Here is a 20,400-nt window from a genome sequence, read left to right as displayed (position 1 = left end):
TGAAAAATGTCAGGAAAGGCTTTTCTATCCTGATCTTGCACACCTCAGTAGGCAGCAGAAACTGAGTCAGTATCAGTTTTGGCTTTTAAATATTGCTTTAGCAACTAATTGGCTGTGTGAATATGGGAGTAGGTTTTGAGGGAGAAGAGACAGAGACCCATTCCTTAACAGCTGATGATGGATTAATGAACACAGAGTATTAGGAGACTTCATTGGTTGTGGTGGCAAAGTGTCTTTTGCATCAAAGCAAAATCCATCTAGAAAAAAGATGTCCCCTCATTGTTTTCTGTCATTCTGAGTTCTTTAAGAAGTAGCTTTTAATGAATGCTGGAAATACAGCTCTGATAAGTGAATATTTTGGTATGGTAATTTTTGGCATAATGTTTGATTGCAGCTCCCAAGTGACTTTGCAGTTCAAATGCTTCACTGCTTCTTGAGACTCTCTAAAGCATCTACAGATTTATGAGTCTAAATATGAGGTTACTGCTCTGGTGGTATCTATTACTTGTAGAGTTTCAGAGCATACTAGCATGAATTCTTCTAGAATACTGGAATTTCATTGATATCAGGAAGTTTAATTCTCCAGAGTGAAATATCTCTATAGATTTTTTTCCCCATACTGTCTGTTCAGTTGTGTGCAAATTTTTCTTTTTAGGAAACTTCAGTGTTATTCACAATGAATAGTTTTAATCCTCTAATTAGAAAGCTAATTTTTTTGGCTACTTTTTCTAGGTAATGGGTAATTTTTTTTTATATGAAATTGCTTCTGAATGTCCTCTCTGTGAAGGACCTTGACTCTGCTCGAGAGAGGAGCCTACTCAGACTCCCTCTGTTGACAGTGAAGAAAATTTTCTGTGAGAGTAGAGTTTTTTCACTAAGGTTTTTAGGTGCAAAAGGATAAGCTTTGAGGTTTCATCGCTGCTAGAAATTTAGGTGCAGTTATGTAGAAGGAAAGAATGTTACTCTGTTTAAAGAGCTGCTGCTGAATTACTTTGCAATTCATTTGTAACAGTGAATGGAAGATTGTGAAATTTTGCATTGCCTGCTGCAGTTGGTATTAGAACAAAATCTAAGACTAATTCTACTGCTTTTTGTTGGTTGATGCTTGACACCCTAGGTTTTTTATTAATGGTTTTCTGTCTCCTTAGGTAATCCTTCAAAATCACTGCTTTTCCCCTGTACTCAATTAACGTTGCCTAAGCATATATTGACTAAGAATGCAGATACTCTTTATTTTTCAATATTCCAGCAGGCATTTCTATGAAAGTTGCAAGACTGAACATCTTCGTGTGTGAATGGAATATGTCAGTGTTGTGATACATCTGAAAAGCATGGTCATTTTAGAAACTGGTTGTCAGATTAGTAGTTGCTCCTTTTTGTGTGACCATATCCAGAGGGAAATATTTGGAATATTAGTTCTGGTAGAACTGTAGTTTTGAAAACGTTTGATTTTTGAAAAGCAGAGCAGCAAGAGATATGACTCTGCTTACCTCTGATTTAGATAATTAATAAGGAAAATACCTTAGAGATCCATATTTATATGTTTTCAGTTTGTGCATAACTGGTCTTATGAATCAAAAGCCACAAAAATGTTACAGATTAAATTAACCAACTAGAAAAGATTCTGATTCTCTGTTTCATAAACAAAGTAATAGTAAATCACAATAAACTAGGTTTAAAGTGACCTTAAACTATATTCCTGTAAAAGGGTCTTCGTTAGCATCAATGTTTTGGTTTATTTCATCTCAGCTATACTGTGACAAAGAATCATCAGATAAGAATGGCATATTTTAATAACTATAATTTGAATATGGTTAATTTCTATAATTTTCTTCTTTCAACGGATTTAGTGTAAGAAAACTTGAGCCTCTATCTTCTTATGTTCCCTTACATACCTAACTTGTGTTCATAGATCATATGTAAGCTCGAGAAGGAGAGTGTAAAGTTTAATCACTGACTGTATTGAATGAGCAGGAGTACTGTGGTATATAGTGTAAGATTTAATCACAGCATATTTGCAAAAATAGCATTTAGGCTATTTTCTCTTCTGTATTCTTAGATACATAAGTAGGAGACATGTATGCGAAGTCTCCCAAATTGCAAACTTCTTATCACAAGTGCAATCTCTTTTGTTATCTAAAATGTAATTAAAATTCTGTAGTTTGCCTAGTACTAAGTTCTAATCCCCTTAAAGGAAGAGAAAAGGCAGCTTTAGCTGTAGTATCTTGCCAAGATTCCTACTCCCTCTTTGCTAATTCACACCCATTTACCTAAAAATACTTCAACTGATTTCTTTTTGAAAGTGCAACCCTTCAAAATTAGAATGAAAAGTTTAATGGCCTAAATACAGTTCAGTCCTATTTGAAAAGCTTGATTTATCTTCTGTGGTTTCTTTTTTTTAATACTAGTATTTCCTTGTTATGCCCTTGGTATTTCATAGCTGTCCTTTTCAAGCACTGAAGCAATTAGTTTTGAGAAGGCTGATTCTTCAGGGTCCAGTGCTTTCCTGCCTTTCATTCACCAAAGCTGTACATTTTAATGAAGTTGTTTCATCTGTGTTGCCAAACACTAGAATTTTACTGCTTCAATTCTAATTATCTCTGCTGGCAAATGCTATGTTTTATTAAAGCTGTCAAGTGCACTGTTCATTAAATGTCCACAGTCAGTGGTGCTGTGCACACAAATTAGATCAGTTTTACTCCTTGATAGATTATGAAGTTAAATATTTTTATATAAACCTCTAAAATTGAGTCTAACAGCAGTCACTGATGGCTTAGATAAGTAAAGCACACCTGTAGCTTCTTGGAACCTGATATCTTGTCAAAATCGATCATGGAACATACATTAAATCACTGGTAATACAGTTGAGTATACCATTTGTATGATTATTTAATTCATTAAGATACCATTTTCCTTCTTCAAGATATCTACATTGCATCTTGAATTCTAATTTATATGTATTTGGAATAAGATAAGTTTTGTTATTTATGCTTTGATATAAGTAAAAACATCAGTGCTGGTCATTCAGTAGAGGGTTGCAAAGCACAATTGATGTCCATTAAAAGCAAAAATGGCTTCACTGAAATGTTACTAACCTGGTGAATGTGAAAGATTATTATAAATAACTAACAGCTTCTGTTCTAATTGCATATCTGAGAGGAGAATTTTACTAGAAGATGTTTACTTCAAATATATGAAACAGTAATAGAAATATTGTACTTGCAAAGAAAGTATTTGAGTCAGCTCTCATTTGACATTTGTGGATTGTTTTTGCATTTGTTAATTTTATGTTCTCAGTGTATGTATCATTACCCTCAGTAGTGGAAATAGTCATTCTTGCTATTTTATGTATTGTTTTCTAGATGTTCTTTAGGAGAACTAATACGATATTATGATGATAGAATACCAGATAAACACATTGTTTATCTTTTGAAAATAATATTTTTCTTATCCTTCAGCTATCTGTCAGAAAATAACTTCAAATTTATTTTTAGTACCATGGCTTTATGGTGTCTGTTTTCTGTATTGGTTACCTTACCTTTGAGGAATCTGGTGTTTATACTTTCCAGCTTTGCTCTTGAATTTATCAAGCTGTATTTTAAACCTTTAGAGGAACAGATATTTATTGTGTTCTTTATGGAAATCATAAATAACATCTCAAATACTATATAAAGTACATAGAATTTAAGAGCTTTTAGATGTATATTTTTAAGGCTTGGGTAGGAAACTGCAGTCCTTCAAAAGGCTATGAGGCACTCCTCCTTGTCTCTTCTCCTTATGATCTATTTTAGAGCACTTTATTGTGAATAGAAAATCCATATAATGTGAATAGGAGGCTGTGTATGTTTATGGGTTTAATTTTCTGTTACTGTATTATATCTTAACATTTATATCTCATATATGGTATTTGTAGGAAATAATACATTTGATTTTTTTAGTGCAGAAACAGAAAGTGTTCCTTTGACTGTATTCAAGATCTGAAGTGATTTTTGCTATCTGAAATGCTTAACTTCAGACAAGTTTTATCATGTTCAACTTTAAATTTTTTTCAATTGCCTACTGTCAGGCAGAAGATGGACCCTAATAAATGGTGTATTCTGTGGCAGTGAAGTAGTCGAGCAATAGCAATATACTGAGAGATTTGGCGGGAAAGGGACATGTGGAAGTTACCGAAGTGCATGTGCGAAAGCTATGATGCATGAAACATGACAGTTTTTTCTTAGTTGTCATTTTGACTTTGGATGTATGTATCTCTTTGGTTTTGGGTCTGAAAATTGGACAAAATATTTCCCGAACCTTCTAGGGAGATTTGAAAAGTACTCAGGCTTATATTTATATCTAAATTGAGATTTGTGAAGGCTTGTCCTCTTTTGGCTTTTTGGAAGCTATCTGAGTTATTACTGTCCCTAATGTGCATATAAATGCATATTAGTTGCATTGCCTTATCCACCCTTTTCAGCCTGAGTGTGCAAGTGTACTGAATATAAGAGAAGAAAATAAATTTTTTTATAAACCTTTGTGCCTTCCTCTTTTCAGTGTAGTCTCAACAATTGTGAAAAATCACTGAAGCAATCATCAAACATATGAAAGACATTAGAAAAATGATGCAGTTCAATACAGTCATAGGTCTTTAATGTGTCTGTGAAATATGAGTGAATACAAAGAAAACAACAAATAGATTTATGGTGGGGTTATCAACCTGAGACTGAAAAGAGTAACAATGCCATTAATAAAAGAAATATCATACAAAGGGAAATATTTCTGGTTCTGAATATATAGAGATTAGGTTGACAAAGTTCTATGCCATTTTAAAAAGTCCTAACATTTTAGACCTAGATAAGAATTCTTATAGTTTAAAAGAACATGGGTGGGGTTTTGGTCTAAGGTTGCAGATTAGGGTCCCTGAATTTGATGTTATCTACTAAGATATTTGGGTGGTTTTACAGTATTTTAAATGTTGAATTTTAAGGGATTATTGAGAAAGTGCTGCTTTTGCATTACCACATTTTTTAAGGTAATAGACTTCTAACTGTGCAAAAGGAATACTGGTTTGTTTTGGGTTTTTTTACTGTTTTGTTTTGTTTTTGCAGAGATACCAGAACAGTATACTTGGGAATACAATGCAAACTGTGATTGCCTTACTGAATAATATTGTTGCTAACAAAAGTGTGAACATGATGATACTCTTTGAAAAAGGTATGTCATCTTTATCTTTATTTTCCTTTATTCTCAGATGTTTCCCAGTGTGTTGTATTTGGCACAGTGTGAAACTAAACTTCTATCTATTTAGATTTTGCAATGGTTATTAGATAGTCACATTGTAACCAGTGTCCTCCCCATCACTTCCTCTTCCTTCTTTACCATTTTGATTACAAATTTAACTTTTGGAGATTGGTTCTTCCAAGAAAATGTGCTTACAGAAGAATTATGAACTGAAAATTATATTATACCTGTGAAGAATGGCTTGGGAAGAAAGGCATGGGCTAGAGTTCTGACCGTAACAGTGCAGAGTAGAGAAACTTCTGCATATTCTTCCTTTTCCCACTGGTTAAACCTGTGAAAGGATAAATTGTACAAGATTTGTGCACACTTTCAAGAAATAGCTTCTGTTCCTGTCCAATGATGTAGACTACGACTATGAAGTCTACAACCATTGCATGTCTTCATGAAATGTTTACCAACTAAATTGGATAGTAAAACACTGGCACAAGTTGCCTGGAGAGTGGTTGGATGCCCCATCCTTGAGAGTATTCGAGGTCAGGTTGGATGGGGCTCTGAGCAAACTGATCTAGCTGAAGATGTCCCTGCTCATTACAAGAGTTTTGGACTAGATGACCTTTAAAGGTCCTTTCCAACCCAGACTATTCTGTGATTCCATGATTCATTTCACTATGTTTTATTATCTAGGCTCCTTTTATTTACAGATTGGTTCCGAAGAAAAGGTTTCAGCTACTGGAAATCTATATAAATTACAAACTTGTTTAGAGACATACATTTTGATAGCATTTCTTCTGTTTATCATGAATGGGTGAGTGACATCTAGCTATACAGGTCTAGGCTACCATTTGTACTACTTGTTGGTACATGTATCAGCCCATGAATCCTTTAAGGTGGATAGTAGGAATCATGTCCTCATTTTCATAATTACCATCATAGTTAAAACTCTGACCCAGAAAACAAGAGAGGTGAATTCCTGAGCCTTTCTAGTCGTTAAGGATTGAAAGGGCAATGCCATTATTCAGGATACAAACCGGAACTTGACATTGTTGCAAATAACATGTTCCTCTCCTCTCTTGCAAGCAGATCCACTCTGAAGTTAATGGTGTATTAGTGGAGAACAGAATGAGGAAAAAAAAAGGGACTAGAATAGTATGAGTAATTTGGAAAGGGCTGGTTCATAGGATCCTGATTCTTTGGTTATTTCTCACCAAGCTGCCTATCAGAACTGCTTGTGGTTTCTTGGGATTTAGATGTATGTGCTGCTCTTACTATCTTTAGGCACACCTGCTCTGTCAGGCAAAATCCTAAGTCAGCATTGACCTGACTTGCAGCAGTGTAACTTGTTAAAACTGCACAATGCAGAGAAGTTTGTTCATGTCCCACAAGCACTGTAACCACCTAATTGGCATGCCTTACTTAAAGTAATACACTTTGCTTTTCTGTGTGGCAAATTAGGTGCAAAACTGTTTAACAGCATGGCAGAAATACCTCCATTCCCTAAATATCTCTTCTTTATTGTCCTACAGAGCAAACTCCTGTATCCTTTTTATGCTGCTGGTAGTATGTCTGTGGTCTTTCACTTCTCATCTGCTCCAAAAATAAAACACATCTCTTCAGTCATGCTAGTTTCTAAATTAAGGAAGCAGGATAGCAATAATATTTAAGTCTTTTTCTTGTGCTGTGTCATAATGACTCCAGTAATATTTTCGGACTAATACTGGTTAGATAACACTAACTTGGGCTCACTGAATTTCAGCAACCACACTAGAGAAAGCAGCACATTTATCTCAAGTAATAATTTATCTCAAGTCAAATGTACCCATCTTCTGTCATCCCTTTTCCCCACTGGCTAATCGTCAGAGTAGAAGCCTGGAATTTGGCCAGTGCTTTATTGATTTAGGGCCTAATTGTCAAGTAAAGAACTTCTAAAATTTAGTTTGCCAAGGTTGTTATGAGAGTATTGATCTTGTAATTGCAGACTGTTAGATTCTCTTTGAATTAAAAGGGGAGAGAAGTTATTCTGTGCAAAGTGGAGGGCTTTATATCCTTTGCATTACCATCTATAAATATATAGTGTTCACATCAGGAAAATACCTTGAACTTCTGCCGCCGTATCTTTGGCATTTAACTTCTCATTTTTGAATGACTTTTTTGAGTGAATGACTTTAGCGAGATGGAGAATACAATCTAGTAAAATGAAAACCGAGCTTCTTCTTGCAGAAAAATATCCTGTAGTCCAAGTAGAAAAGTTGAACATGAATCAGCAGCGTGCATTTGCAGCCATCAAGGCAACAGAGGGCTGCAATGAGAAAGAACAACTGGAAGGTTGTGGGAAGTGATTAGTCTCCCCCATTCATTGTAGTGTCTAGTTTTGAGCTCCAAACTGTTAAGAAAGACATTGACAAGCAGGAGCAAGTCCAGAGAAGGGCAGCTAAGATATTTAGGATAGTGGACCACATGATGTGTGTATTTTCAGCCTCTGCCTGTACTATTATATGAATGTATTCCTTCCCAGGTGCAGAGCTTTGTATTTGCCTTTGTTAAACTTCAAAAGGTTTCTGGCAGCCCTTTTTTTTTTTTTTTTGAGCTCTTCAGGTTCTTGAGCTCTTTCTGAAGCCATCAATCCTTCATCACATCAACTGCTTTCTTCATGTCAATGTCATCTGTAAACTTGCTGAACATGCATGTTAATACATCCTATTAGCACTGTGTCTGTGCTGTTAATGAAGATATTCAACATTCATGAGCTATTCTCCTGTGTTTAACAAAAAAGGCTGAAGACAGAATATTATGGGTCATCAATTTCCCTTATTTCCCTGTTAGAGTGTGATAATTAATTCATGTATATATGGAGCTTTAGAAATTAAAAACGATAGATACTTGCTGAACATTAGAAGGACCTCAGGTTAGGCGGTCAATCCTGTAAAGATTTTTGTGTCTGTGAGTCAGGACATTAGCAATGAAGATTTCTGATTTTTCTGCCTTTCTTCAGCTGCCATGAGGCTGTATTTTTGCAGACAGATCATTTAGAGACCCACGTCAGTTTCTTTTTGTGCCTGTTATCCTTCAGAACTCTCACTTGCTCAAAGAGTTGTATGAGGTGATAGATTTTTTTTTTAAAGGCTGTAGCTTATATGTTGAACTTTCCCCTTTCTCAAGAAAATCTTGCATGATGGCACTTTCTGCATTACTACTTCTGTGATTTCTTGTTATTAAAAATGATATGGTTGTGTATTTCAGCAGCTTTCCTAGGTGCGTTGCCTAGTATTAATTTCTCTCTTCCCTGAACTGTGCACTTTTGTGTTATAATACATCAGACATGTACGGATAACCACTTAAAATGCTTAAAGGTGAAATGGAGAATAACATATGCAACTGAAGTCACAGAGGAATTTAAAATGGCCTGTACTTGTGTTATCAGCTATTAAACATTTGTTCTGTTAACACTAATGACAATTTCCACTTAAAAATCAGAGGGGAATTATATGATTCAGTTTAATTACTGAGACTGGAATTCAATAAGGAGACTAGGATTAATATAGGGTCCCTTGTGAATAGTTAAGGAAAGATACTAAAAGGCCAAGACATTTGTGGTCATTTTCAGCGTGGTCTTCTAAGAGAATGACATCTTCTCTTCTTCTGTCTTGGCTTCTGGCTTCCAGTCTTTCTTTCCTCCCTTTCCCCATCTTTTGATATCAGACAATTTTAAGTTCACTTGAGAGAGCACAGGGGTCCAAATATGCAGAATACGTATTCAATCTATAATAATGAGTATCTAATGATAGAGAACCAAGTCTCTATCATAATTTAGGAAAAGACAAAAGGCTTACCAATTAAATATTCCTCACTAGTGTACAGCAAATAGAATTGTGTCATATATGACATATATAAAATATAGATATATACTTCTACATCACGTAGTGTAAAGATCTATTAATTAATACATCTCTGTGGCCTTTTCAGTATTCACTTCCATTTTCTTTCTAGGATGCTTGCAGTCTCTGTTTTGGGTTTGTAACCGCTGAGTTTAATAATGTGTTAGTCAGTTCCTGAGGAGGGTACCTATGAAATGATCCCACAGGCTTGGTCAGTGCATGGGAGCAAGTCATACTGGAGGGTATGCTTATAGTTGGGTGACATAGGACAAAGCAGCATCAAGGTTTCAGAAATAGCGGCAGGGAGTCATGAGTGAGGAGGATGGTGACTTAGCTGCCATGGAGTAGGCAGAGATACAGGGTGCAGTCCTGTATGAAGATTGTATTAGTACAATTTTGGTATTGTTAGTTCTAATGGTCACAAAACAACCAACTATATATTACTTTGTGCCTGTCATATTAAAAGGGTTGATATTTGTTGACTCTAAAATGAAAACCCTGTTCCAGATGCTAAAATTATGAGTTCCTAAGCAGGTGGTGTAGGAGTATAGTGGTTGATCATCTGTTCCTATGGACAGGCGCTAGGGCAGTCTACTGAAAACACATATTGTCTCTCTCAGATAAGCACTAACATACTGACAAATTTAGACATAAGAAAAGCCACAAAGTCGGGGTTGGCTGCTTGATAAGTGAGTAGTATGAGTGTGCAAGGCTGCTTCATTATGTGGATGTGGTGATTAATAAATAACCAAGTGCACCACAGCACTTAATGTAGTGAAATTCTTGTATTCAATTACAATTCACAGATATATAAACTTCTTATTTTGCTTTCAGTTCAGTCTCTGTTGCTCTTCTTTCTTTACTGGTCATTTTGATGGGGGAGGGGTTGGTTTGTTTTTCACATAGTTTGTACAAATTAAAACCAGAAAAAGTTGAATTACAGTCTAGTTAGCAGTGTTTTCCAACTCTGAGTGTGGTTTGTCTATGGGTAATATTCAAAGGCAAGAACTGTCTTCATTCTAACTGTTGCATCCTTTTGTTTAGAGGAAGAGGTTGGATATATCATATTAGGTTTTAGAGAAATGTCTTTCAAAGACTTTAATTGCTTCACAAGGATCTTCATTCTGAAGAAATGAACAAAGTATCTTGTTGGAAAATAGATCTTACAGGTTGCACTGGAAAACTTCTGATAGTCTGACTGCAGCTATTTATTCCTGATAATGCATCAAATTTATTATGTTTATATAAAAAGCTATTTTCAGTATGTTTAAAAAGTAACTCCAAGTTTCCACTGTTATTCAAAGCTGATCTAGCAAACTCTTTTCAGCCCAGTATTTCTTATGAATGAGTTTATATTTTTAGCTTTTCTGAATCCCATTATACTCCTTAAATCAGTCACCAATTTTTTTTCATGATGGTCATGTAAAGAGATGATTTAAATATCAATTTTAATACAGTCATGGTGAAGTGAATTACCTTTACCAGACTACTGCTGTGATCTTGCATTTGGCTACTGTACTGAAGTAATTACCACTAGCAGTATCAGCAGAGATGTTTGTCTGAATGTTAAAAACAAGTTTCCATTGTATGATAGAGCAAATCCCAAACTTTGTCTTAATGATGTTGAATCTCAGAAACTAAAGTAAAAAGGGTATTACAGGGTTTAGAACAATAAAAAATAGTCTTTGAATTGTGTGACAATGTGACTGCTATTAGTAGTACATGGTATTTTAAGCAGTTGGTGTAAAACTTGAATTCCTAAGGAGGGACCTTTGGTGGAAGTGTAGAATGTCAGCTATAGCAGTCATAATATTCATTATCATACTAAGAAAGCATGCTAGGTGCTAAAAACAGAGACAGTTATTAAAAAGAGCAGACCAGCAGTAAAGTTTGTAGTTAGACGATCATAACTCATTTGCACCTCATGAAAGAATGATCAGCTTTCATGGCTGAAGTATCCTTATTCCTTGTGTGGTCCACTGCTTTGACTTTTAGTCAAATGTCAAGAGATTAATTAGATTTCAAATGTCTTTGTGTGTTGTATTGTTAAAGTCTGTTAAAATTACATATCCAAAAAATTATACTCATGATACCAACACCCAACTTCAACCTTTTTCTTGGGGAAAAAAAAAAAAAAGGAAAAAGAAGAAGACTTTTAAATACACAGATCTTTACAAAGTGATAGTTATTACTACCATAATGAATAACTGTGAATTCTGAGCTCTCTAGAAAGACCCCAAATGCTTCTAACTTACCTAAACCTTAGGAGGATATTCTTCTACCTTTCACTTCCTCAGAGATAATTTGATTTCAGCTTCAGTCTCCAAAAGACATTTGATCATGGTGCCCATAGCATACCTTTTAAGAGCAGTTTGTAGCTTCCTAGCCAGCTCACTTGTCACGTGCTACATGACCAATGTTTATGAAATCAGGCAGTAGACTGCAGTAAGTTGACAACCCAGATCTTCCTCTCTGCTGCACCCACCCATGCAGTAGGCTGAACTGGAGTGCAACACTGAGAAGGCATTGGTGTGTCATTACATGTGACTTGGATTTTAGGGGTAAATTTGAGGTTTTGGAGTAGCTGGCTTCACAGTTGCAGCATTTTCTTCCAAGGCAGAGAATTCACCTATCCCTTAAGATGACGATCAAGAAGGGCAACATGGATTAGTCATACAGGAGCCTGCTTGCAAGGGAAAGGCAGTACTTATATTGCTTAAACTAATGTGCCCTTAAGAAAAAAAGGCAATGACAAATAAAACCCACAGACTTAGTCAGTGAAGAAATCAGACACACATTCAGACTGGTTCTGAAGTAATTTAGTCATTCCTTACTAGTTTCTAATTTTTCCTAGGAGTTTCCTGCAGAAGTTTTATAAGGCACAATATAGAAGTATTTGTTTAGTGACTGAAGATAGAAAAGGTGTTTTATAGCAGTGCTTTATATCTGCGTACTGTAAAACTTAGTTTATTGTGATTCTGAATAGAGAGATTGGCAGGAAGAATAAGTCAGGGAAAGAACCTAAAAGCATTTTTTCTGTATTTAGCCAGTGTTTAAAAACAAAATGCTCTTAAATCAATGTAAAATAAGAAATAATGTTAAAATACAAAAAATAAATGTATCATCCTGTCTGAATAGTTCGAGATGTTTTTTCTGTATCAATTGTATGCGAGAGAGACAGTCCCTTGCTTAGAGGAACACCTTGTGGCCTCTGCCATGCAGGATGTAAACCTTTCACAGCCTCTTCCCAGTACTGTAGTAGTTAGTTCAGCTCTTGAGCACAGAAGTGTTATCTATGAATATCTAAGGATAGTAGTCCTGTGTTGTGTGTCTTGTGTTCAATTGAGTTACAGTTTATGTGAGAAGTCAATGGTGATTCAGCCTGAAGAAGTTTCTTTTGGGATGTTACGGGGCTCAGAATGGTTTTTAGCAGTATTAAGACATGTTTTTCTGACCCAAAATGCCAGTCACTCCAGCAGAAGTGTGTAACATCACATGGGTAAACTTAGAAGCCTAGTATCATAAAAGATATGTGGGAATCATGTCAAAATAGCATGGTAGTAGTGAAGTCTTTGAGGAAAAAATAACCTGTGTCATCCTGTGATATTCATCAATGCAGCCATCTGAAAAGGATGAAAATAGAAATGGCAATTGCTGCGAGGAGCAGTTATGCCATTCAAGTAGAACCAAGCCTGTTTTTGTTTATCCATAAGGCACAAAATGTCACAACACGCTTGCTAGAACTTCAAAGGTTAAAATAAGTGAATAAGAGCTCAACAAGTTGCTACATCTTGTCTCTCTAGTGCTGAACTGCAAAAGAGAACTGGCATTTCTGTGGCGGGAGTAGGTGTCCTGATGCTATCCATCCCTGTGGCCAGCCAAGCAGATCATCTTGCAGCGTAGCTAGCTGCTTGAACTACATAAGATGTCTCATTTTAACATCTAATTGTTGGACAAGAACAGAATAATAACAAAAAATATTCAAAGTCCTGTCATTCCATTATATTTTAGTCTGAGAGGCTTTATGCAAACATCTGATTAGTTTAGTTTAATGGTGGGAGGTTAGTTCAATAAATATAGCCATTTCAAAGGCTAGACTGTCTTTAAATTTCTAAGATGCCAACCATAATAGACATTTTCTGTACCTCTTTGATACCTAGACAAATTTAAGATTTAAGGTTTTCACTGAGTGGATGCTCTGATTGATACTACTTGGAGGCACAAACCTAAACTGAAAAAGTAAATTTTTTTTGTTAAAATGAAAGGTATGGATTTCCAGTCAGGTTGACGCTGTGGGTATCCAAAGGTTTCCTGATGACAAACTCAGGACTGCCTTCAATCTTCAAAGCCTTATGCTCCTTCTCATCCACTTCATCATGAAAATGGTGTCATTTTTTTTCCCTCCTCTCCAGAGACTGTGGTCTTCGCATTTACTCTAGGTGCTGCTTTTCCTGCAGTTTGATTCAAGCATTTTCATTTGACATTATGCTAGTATTCCCATGAACTGCAGTCCAAATAATATGTATTAGCACTAGTGGAATTGGACAGTTTGAGGAAAAATGTGTTACTAGGTAACCATGTACCTATCATATTATCTGGTTAAGTATTGACAATGCAAACTATTTGTTACAGGTCATAAATTAAATCTAATGATGATGATATCCCTGTGTATCTTGTCAGATATAAATAGTAAGCTGAAAGGTCATTTTAGGAGATGAAATTTAAAATGTAACTGTGTATTTGAAAAGAGACACATTTTAAATGCAGTTACTGTATTACTACATCCATAGGTTGTAGAGCTGTCACATATGTTCTGTTCTAGCAGTTAGAACAGTCTCAGTATGAAAGCAATGTACCACGCCAATTTGAGGTAAGTGTAAAGTCACAAAAGTAAAAAGTACTGTACACAAAATTAAACTACATCAATCATCCTGTCCTAGGGAAAAGGTTTCTTCAGATGCACTTGTATGATCCTACTGAAAGAAGTTCATTTTGTCAGTTCTGGTTTTGGCAGAACCAGATCTATCTAGTGGGCAGATAAATGAAATCTGAGGTTTTTCACTGCTTTGAAGAATGGTTTAGGGTTTTTCTTTGTGTTGTTTTAAATGTCTTCAATAGTTGCTATAGCTCTCAGGCAGCCAGATGTTTTTGTCTTCTAAGTTGTTTTCAGGAAAACTGTGTACTGAATAGATATGTTTAAACCATTTGTGGACAATTAAACTTGAAAATAATTTCCTCTTTAAAGTAGAAAGGGAATGACATCATAATGGAGAAACTGAAGTTATTTACATTTTTAAAGCCTTTTGAAATTCCCAGTTTTTACACAAGTATAAAGCAGTAGTCTATATTACTTGAGATTCTTCCTGTAGTGTTCTTCCTCTTCCACCTAAATATTTTTTTATTTTTCAGACTTTTGCCTAAAATAATGTTTAAATGTAGTCTTTTTAGGATGATGCTTTCTTTTGCTATTCAGGATCTAATTTTATAATATTGTTTAGCTTAGCTTTTCCAAACACTTTAAGTTACATTTTCATGTGCATTTCATATTCAATGACTCATTTCTATAGTTAAATTTCTTTTGATGTCTTTACATATGGATTTTCTACCATCTTAAAGCAATATATATTCAGGTGAGTGTGTTCTCATATGAGTTACTTAGGCAAGTTACCACTCCTCAACTGGTAGGTTTTTCCTGTGGCATTTGAACAATGCCTTGAAGATCTGATAAGGTAAATAATTTTGTGTATGGTTGTACACATGATCATTTACATTTTATAGCAGTGTATCTGCATGTAGTCAGTTTTCATAAGTCAGCTGATGGGGGAACCTGTTGGAGGTGCAGTTGAAACCTCCAGCTGAGGGACAGTGCTTATTTAAACTGCGATGACAAAAATGGAGGTGTCTACCTGATGATGCTGTTTATTTTTTTAAGAAAACACATTTCATAAATGTAATCCAAACTTGTCTATCCATGCTTTGAAAAAAAATCTCATTTTAGCTTAAGCTTTTTCCTAATTCAACCAAAATGGTATTTATGTAAGATGCATTTATGAAGGCAAATCTGCCAGCAAAGACGTGCGTCTGAGGACATGTCATGGCTTTCAATCTGAGCTTCAAGCAAATCAGTGTTACTTTCCTTTAAACAGACCCTAACTTGATAAACATTGGTGAGTTTTGTTTCATAAATAGAGTTTAAATGTTTCCATAGATGTCTCCATGTTGTTAGAAGATACTGCATCAGCTAGTTGTTCTTTTGTGTGTTTCTCTTTGAATTTTTCAGATTAATGGCAGAAGAAATAGGATATTTATATAAGGTCTGAAGCTGTCTTCTGTCTTTCAAGAGAATGGAAAAACTGGGAAAATGTTTTTCCCCTCCACCACTCACCTTTGAAAAAGATAAGGAGAAGAAACTTCTTGTTCACCTGCATGCATTCTGTTTCAACTTGTCTAGTCTTTCCTGAGGGCCATTCTTTCCTTACTTGTCATATTTAAGATTGCTTACTCAAAAACCTCTAATCCCTATTCCACTGAGTCTTGGAAAAAATCCAGGAAAGTGTTGTTAATGGATTTATTCACACTTTTAAAAGATTATATTGCCTAGCTAATATGTCCATGTTGTGACATAAATTTTTCAGCCAGTGATACAGCCATGAAATACAACTTATTTCCCTGCTGAACAGCAGAACTAATGCTACCATATGTATTATATAAAGATTGAAAAAACAGTAAAATTATCCGTGATGACTGAACAGACTTTCCAATACACATTTTTGCTGAATAAACACAGACAGATATCATATATTTTGATTCCCATCATTCAACCCAGAATGACATGAATTGTGGGTTTATGCCATTATTTATCTTACTAGGAAAAAAAAATGCTCAAAATGCATTTTCTTCAGAAATCATATTGAATGTTAAGTGGTTCAAATAGCAACACTAGAAGATGAATTTAGAGGTAGCATTTTGTCTATACTGTGATGGAAAAGTCATAAGCAAGATAAAGAAAAGGCAGATAGAATACCCAGTGGAACAGCTTATCAAGACAGGTTTACAGGTTTTGACAGAAGACATGGGAAGAACAGTATTGCTTACAGGATTTTGTTTGCCTAGGCTATGGGTCAGGCAGTCACTGAGACCAAGTCTGTGCATTGTATAATCAGTCTGGATGCAGAGATACCCTGGGCTGAGTGCAAGAACTGACTGGGGGACTCTGTTGTGCACCCTGAAAGAAAACCTGTGTTCATGAAAGGTGTGCATGCAGTAGTGCACAACATGCAGTGGTACAGTAGCACATCCAGAAGGCTTAAAATTGCAACTCGTGGCAGGAAATTCCTAATTTGGTTCCATGGACCTGGCCAGTGGTGGGTTGTCCCTGTGACATCTAGGATCCCAGGCTGAATTGTAGTCACTCTCCCAGTATTCTGGCAGGCCAAATTGTGCAAAATGTTTGAACTCTACATGCCCTGAAATTGCTTGTCTTGAAAATTTAACTACATATGCCTCTCATTTCTGGTGTTTACTTGCGGGAGCTTCTCTCCAGTTCTTACATAATTTGTTGACAGTCCAGTTCCAGAGAGTCCTTCAGCTTTCCCAACAGACCTGCATTTACTTGACACAGATCCAGATTCACTAGGTCTAGGCTTCACTTTTTCTAGCCTACTTCTGAAGTCCCTCTCCGTAAAAGCACAGTCTTCATTAAGGCTAGTCAGTTTTCTCTTTCAAAAAATGTTGATGAACAAAGGCAAAAGACAAGCTAGTTTGAACAGAGGAGAGTAAAAATTTGAAGCCTGTCTCATCTATTTACTGGTAGGAACTGCATATTGGTTACATGTGGAAAAGTGTGCATTCCTGTAATGAAACACATTGGGCATCCCTACATCTGTTTGACATGCTAACTATCTCTCTGAAGCAAAAGTCTTTCTTCACGTAAACTATATTAAACGTGCCATGATACCACTATTCTGTAGGATATCTATTACAACCCTGAGTCCTAGATGGAAGCAGTGACCTGTGTTGAATTTGTTGCAGAGTATATTGTCTTAGAAAATGCTGTGGATATTACTTCATTGTTTCAAGCTGCTGTTAAATTTTATCATCCTTAATGTTTGTCTCTTCTCTTGTGTTAACATGGTGGGGAGGAACAAAGTAACATGAGTCCTTCATTGCAAACTCCCTTTTCCACCCCACCTCCATTATCTTGTCAAGCTGAATTTCTTTGCCTGAACTTGCTTTCTGGAGTCACTACTCTGGGCATAAGCAAACTGAAGGAGAAATACAGGTGTGTGGTGAGATGTAGGTGTGTAGTGGTACTGCCCAGGGCACATAAGAAGTGACACATGAAGCACAATCTGGGGCAGGACAGTGAAGGCCTCTTTTGTTGAAGCAAGTTGGTAAACCTACTGTGATCCTGTAAGTCCTTTAATGCCTAAAAAACACCTGTGCCCAGAAGAGCAGACATTGCAGAGAAAAAGGAAAAGGTACTGTCACGGTTTAGCCATGGCTGGTGACTGGGCACCCCACAGCCACTGAATTAGCTCCTCCCCCAAGAGACAGGGCAGAATTGTAGGCATAAAAAAGTGAGAAAAAGCTTGTGGGTTGACATAAAAATAGTTTAATAACTAAGAAGATATCATAAGAAGAATTAAAATTTTCTAAGGAAAAGGGGGAAAAAACCCAAACTAACAAACCAGGATGAGAGAAAAATAAACGCAAGAAGGACAAGTGATACAAATGAAAACAGCTGCTCAACACCAACTAAATAATGCCCAGACAGTCTGGGACCACTGTCCACGCTGCCAACCTCTCCTCCTGGGAGCACTGTCCACCCTGCCAACCTCTCCTCCTCAGTTCTATGGCTGAGTGTGATGCCATATGGTGTGGAATATCCCTCTGGTTCAGCTATGTCTCTGCTGGAAAAATTCTTTTTCTGACCCAGAGACAGGGCTCCTGAGAGGCATTTTAAAGACTTATTCCATTTTCAGTCTTCATGAGAACGGTGAGATGGTACAGATGTTATAATTCACACCATCAAAATCAGAAGCCAAATTATTTCCTAATTACAATACATTATAAGCATTTTTTGTCCTATCAGCTTTTGCTACATAAAGCTGCTAATGCTTCTGAGCCAATAATCTACTAAAATACCCCAAGTGGGTTTTGCTAAAACACATCTTTCATAGTTCTATTTTTCCAAAATATCTAGTCTGTTTGCAAGACCATCATTTGAAACTTGTTTCTAGTTCAATTTCTCTCTCAACAATGTCTGTCTTATTCTCTGGCCTAAGTCAGCCATAAATAAACTTTATATCAAAGTTTGCATACAGATGCACAAGACTGTGTAAGCCTTCTGTAAGGCGTTGAGAATTCTTTACAAATCCATTTCCTACATGTCCCCTCCCAACTTCTGTGCACCTCCAGTGTGTTCATTAATGGGTGAGGCGAGGAGTAGAAAAGTCTTCTACTCTGTGTAAGTGCTGCTCAACCATAACTGAAATGTCCCTGTGTTATCCACATGGTATCCAGCACAAAACCAAAACAGAGCCCCATGCGGCCTAATATGAAGAAATTTAACTCTATCCAAGCCAAAACCAGTACAGGTATTAAACCAGTGCTTGCACACGAAGTTTCTCCTGCTGTTCTGTTGTACATCTTGACAAGTTACACACTTAAATCCCGGCTGTCTAAATCCTTTTCTGTGGTCACCTCTCTCAATGTAGTTTTATCAATGTTCTTAACTTCTTCACTTGAAGAAATTGGTTGCCCTCGAACAAACCAGTGTGCAGATTCTCAATTAAAGCATCAGATTAACAGCAGGATTAATTTCAGTTTGTTGCTGGGAAGGACAGTATAGTTCCCTGTTTTTGTTTTACAACTGGGTGGTTTGGACCAAGACAGCCTAATAGGCCAAAGCATTCTGTGTGATCTGCTTCCAGAGTTTATGTGGAAGTTCTGCCAGGAGTCTGAGCCAGTCTGTTAACATATGGACACAGGCTTCACTACTGCCAGCAACAGCTACCTACATTAAAAAGGTGCAAGTTATCCACGAAAGTGTCATTAGACCCATGTTCCCATTGTGTGTATCCTATTGAAACAGGGGAAAGAGGTGTGGAGCACAGAAATCAAACACACATAGGCTTGCAGTTCTTCCAGAGCCTCTTGATTAAGTAAGCTGAGCTGTAGTACCAGCTGACCTAACTCAGTGTAGTCTTTTGAAGTCAAGATAGTTGGCATCAGGTAGCTGTCCTGACAGAGAATGAAGGCTCTGTTGACCTATGTTGTACTAATATAAAATTTAGATAGGGCACTTCTGGTATAGCTAGTGTGCAGCCAGGGACAGCATGATCACAGTGAGATGGGTTCTAGCTCAAAGATCCTGGATCCTTACCTAGTGGTAAGATTGAAAATCATGGATAGGTCAGAGTAGAAAAAGCATACCGAGCAAACAATACAAGACATATGTTTAAGCCGCTTAACAAGAAGGATAGCATAATCTGAAGTGAATAGTCAGTGGTTAGATTTTAGAGATTTAATCAGAGATGTCATTATTGGTATGGTCATATGATAGCAAATAAGGAGGTCTGCTGGTCAAAGTTATCCCAGCACTAATTTAGGAAACAGTTGATGTAACAGAGTAGGCTTAAGGCAAATGTAATTTGGGGCTACAAAATATAATCTGGTCATAAGGGCTAAACCAGATTTGCTGTCATGTAACATCTTGACCTCTGTTTAGGCCCTTTGATCATTTAAGTGCAGATACATGAAGGTCACCTTGGACAGTTGCAATTACTAGTTGTCTGCTTTCATTTCAATTGTAAACATAATTGATGAAAAACACAGGATGTTACAGGAAATGATGGCATAGATTCATTTCTGTTGTAATGAACAGCAGTAAATTCCACTTACAGGATACTCTAGCCTTTGCTCTTGTTCTTTGGTGCAGTTGTAACAATAGTAAAAGACCTGCTTAAAAATCCAATTACTTCTACTCTATGTTTTCATCTTACAGCAGACTGATGTAAATAGACCAATAGGAATAGGAATAAATATTTAATATCTTTTCTTATAGAGCATGACTTTTCAGTAGAGAACTATATAGAGCTTTTACCCTTATCCTTTGCTGAGTATGTATGGGAACAGTATTCAACCATGGTTTATTTCTGCAATTTAGAACTGAAAATTTCAGGGAATTTTCTGAAGCCAAGGTTCATTGGTCTTTATCATTCCCAGCCCAGGGCCTCTTGAAGGCCAAGCTAGAGTAATTAGTGCTGGTAATGTTATTCAAAGCTGTGGAGTGCTGTCAGTT

At 36.4% G+C, this 20,400-nt stretch overlaps 1 protein-coding gene across 4 annotated transcripts in view; it reads left to right on the top strand.

Moving 5' to 3' along the window:
- ULK4 (unc-51 like kinase 4) overlaps window positions 1-20,400 on the top strand; it is a 218,633-nt gene that overhangs the window by 120,398 nt on the left and 77,835 nt on the right. For all 4 annotated transcript variants that reach the window (XM_063407199.1, XM_063407208.1, XM_063407217.1 and 1 more), the window contains one exon: window positions 5,091-5,196. In XM_063407199.1, the coding sequence (XP_063263269.1) occupies window positions 5,091-5,196 (106 nt within the window). The remainder of the gene's footprint in view (window positions 1-5,090; window positions 5,197-20,400) is intronic.

The sequence above is a fragment of the Prinia subflava genome, chromosome 1 (genome assembly GCF_021018805.1).
Source record: "Prinia subflava isolate CZ2003 ecotype Zambia chromosome 1, Cam_Psub_1.2, whole genome shotgun sequence".
NCBI lineage: Eukaryota > Metazoa > Chordata > Aves > Passeriformes > Cisticolidae > Prinia > Prinia subflava.
Note: the sequence above shows the minus strand (reverse complement) of the source record. Positions and strands in the feature narration are given on the sequence as shown.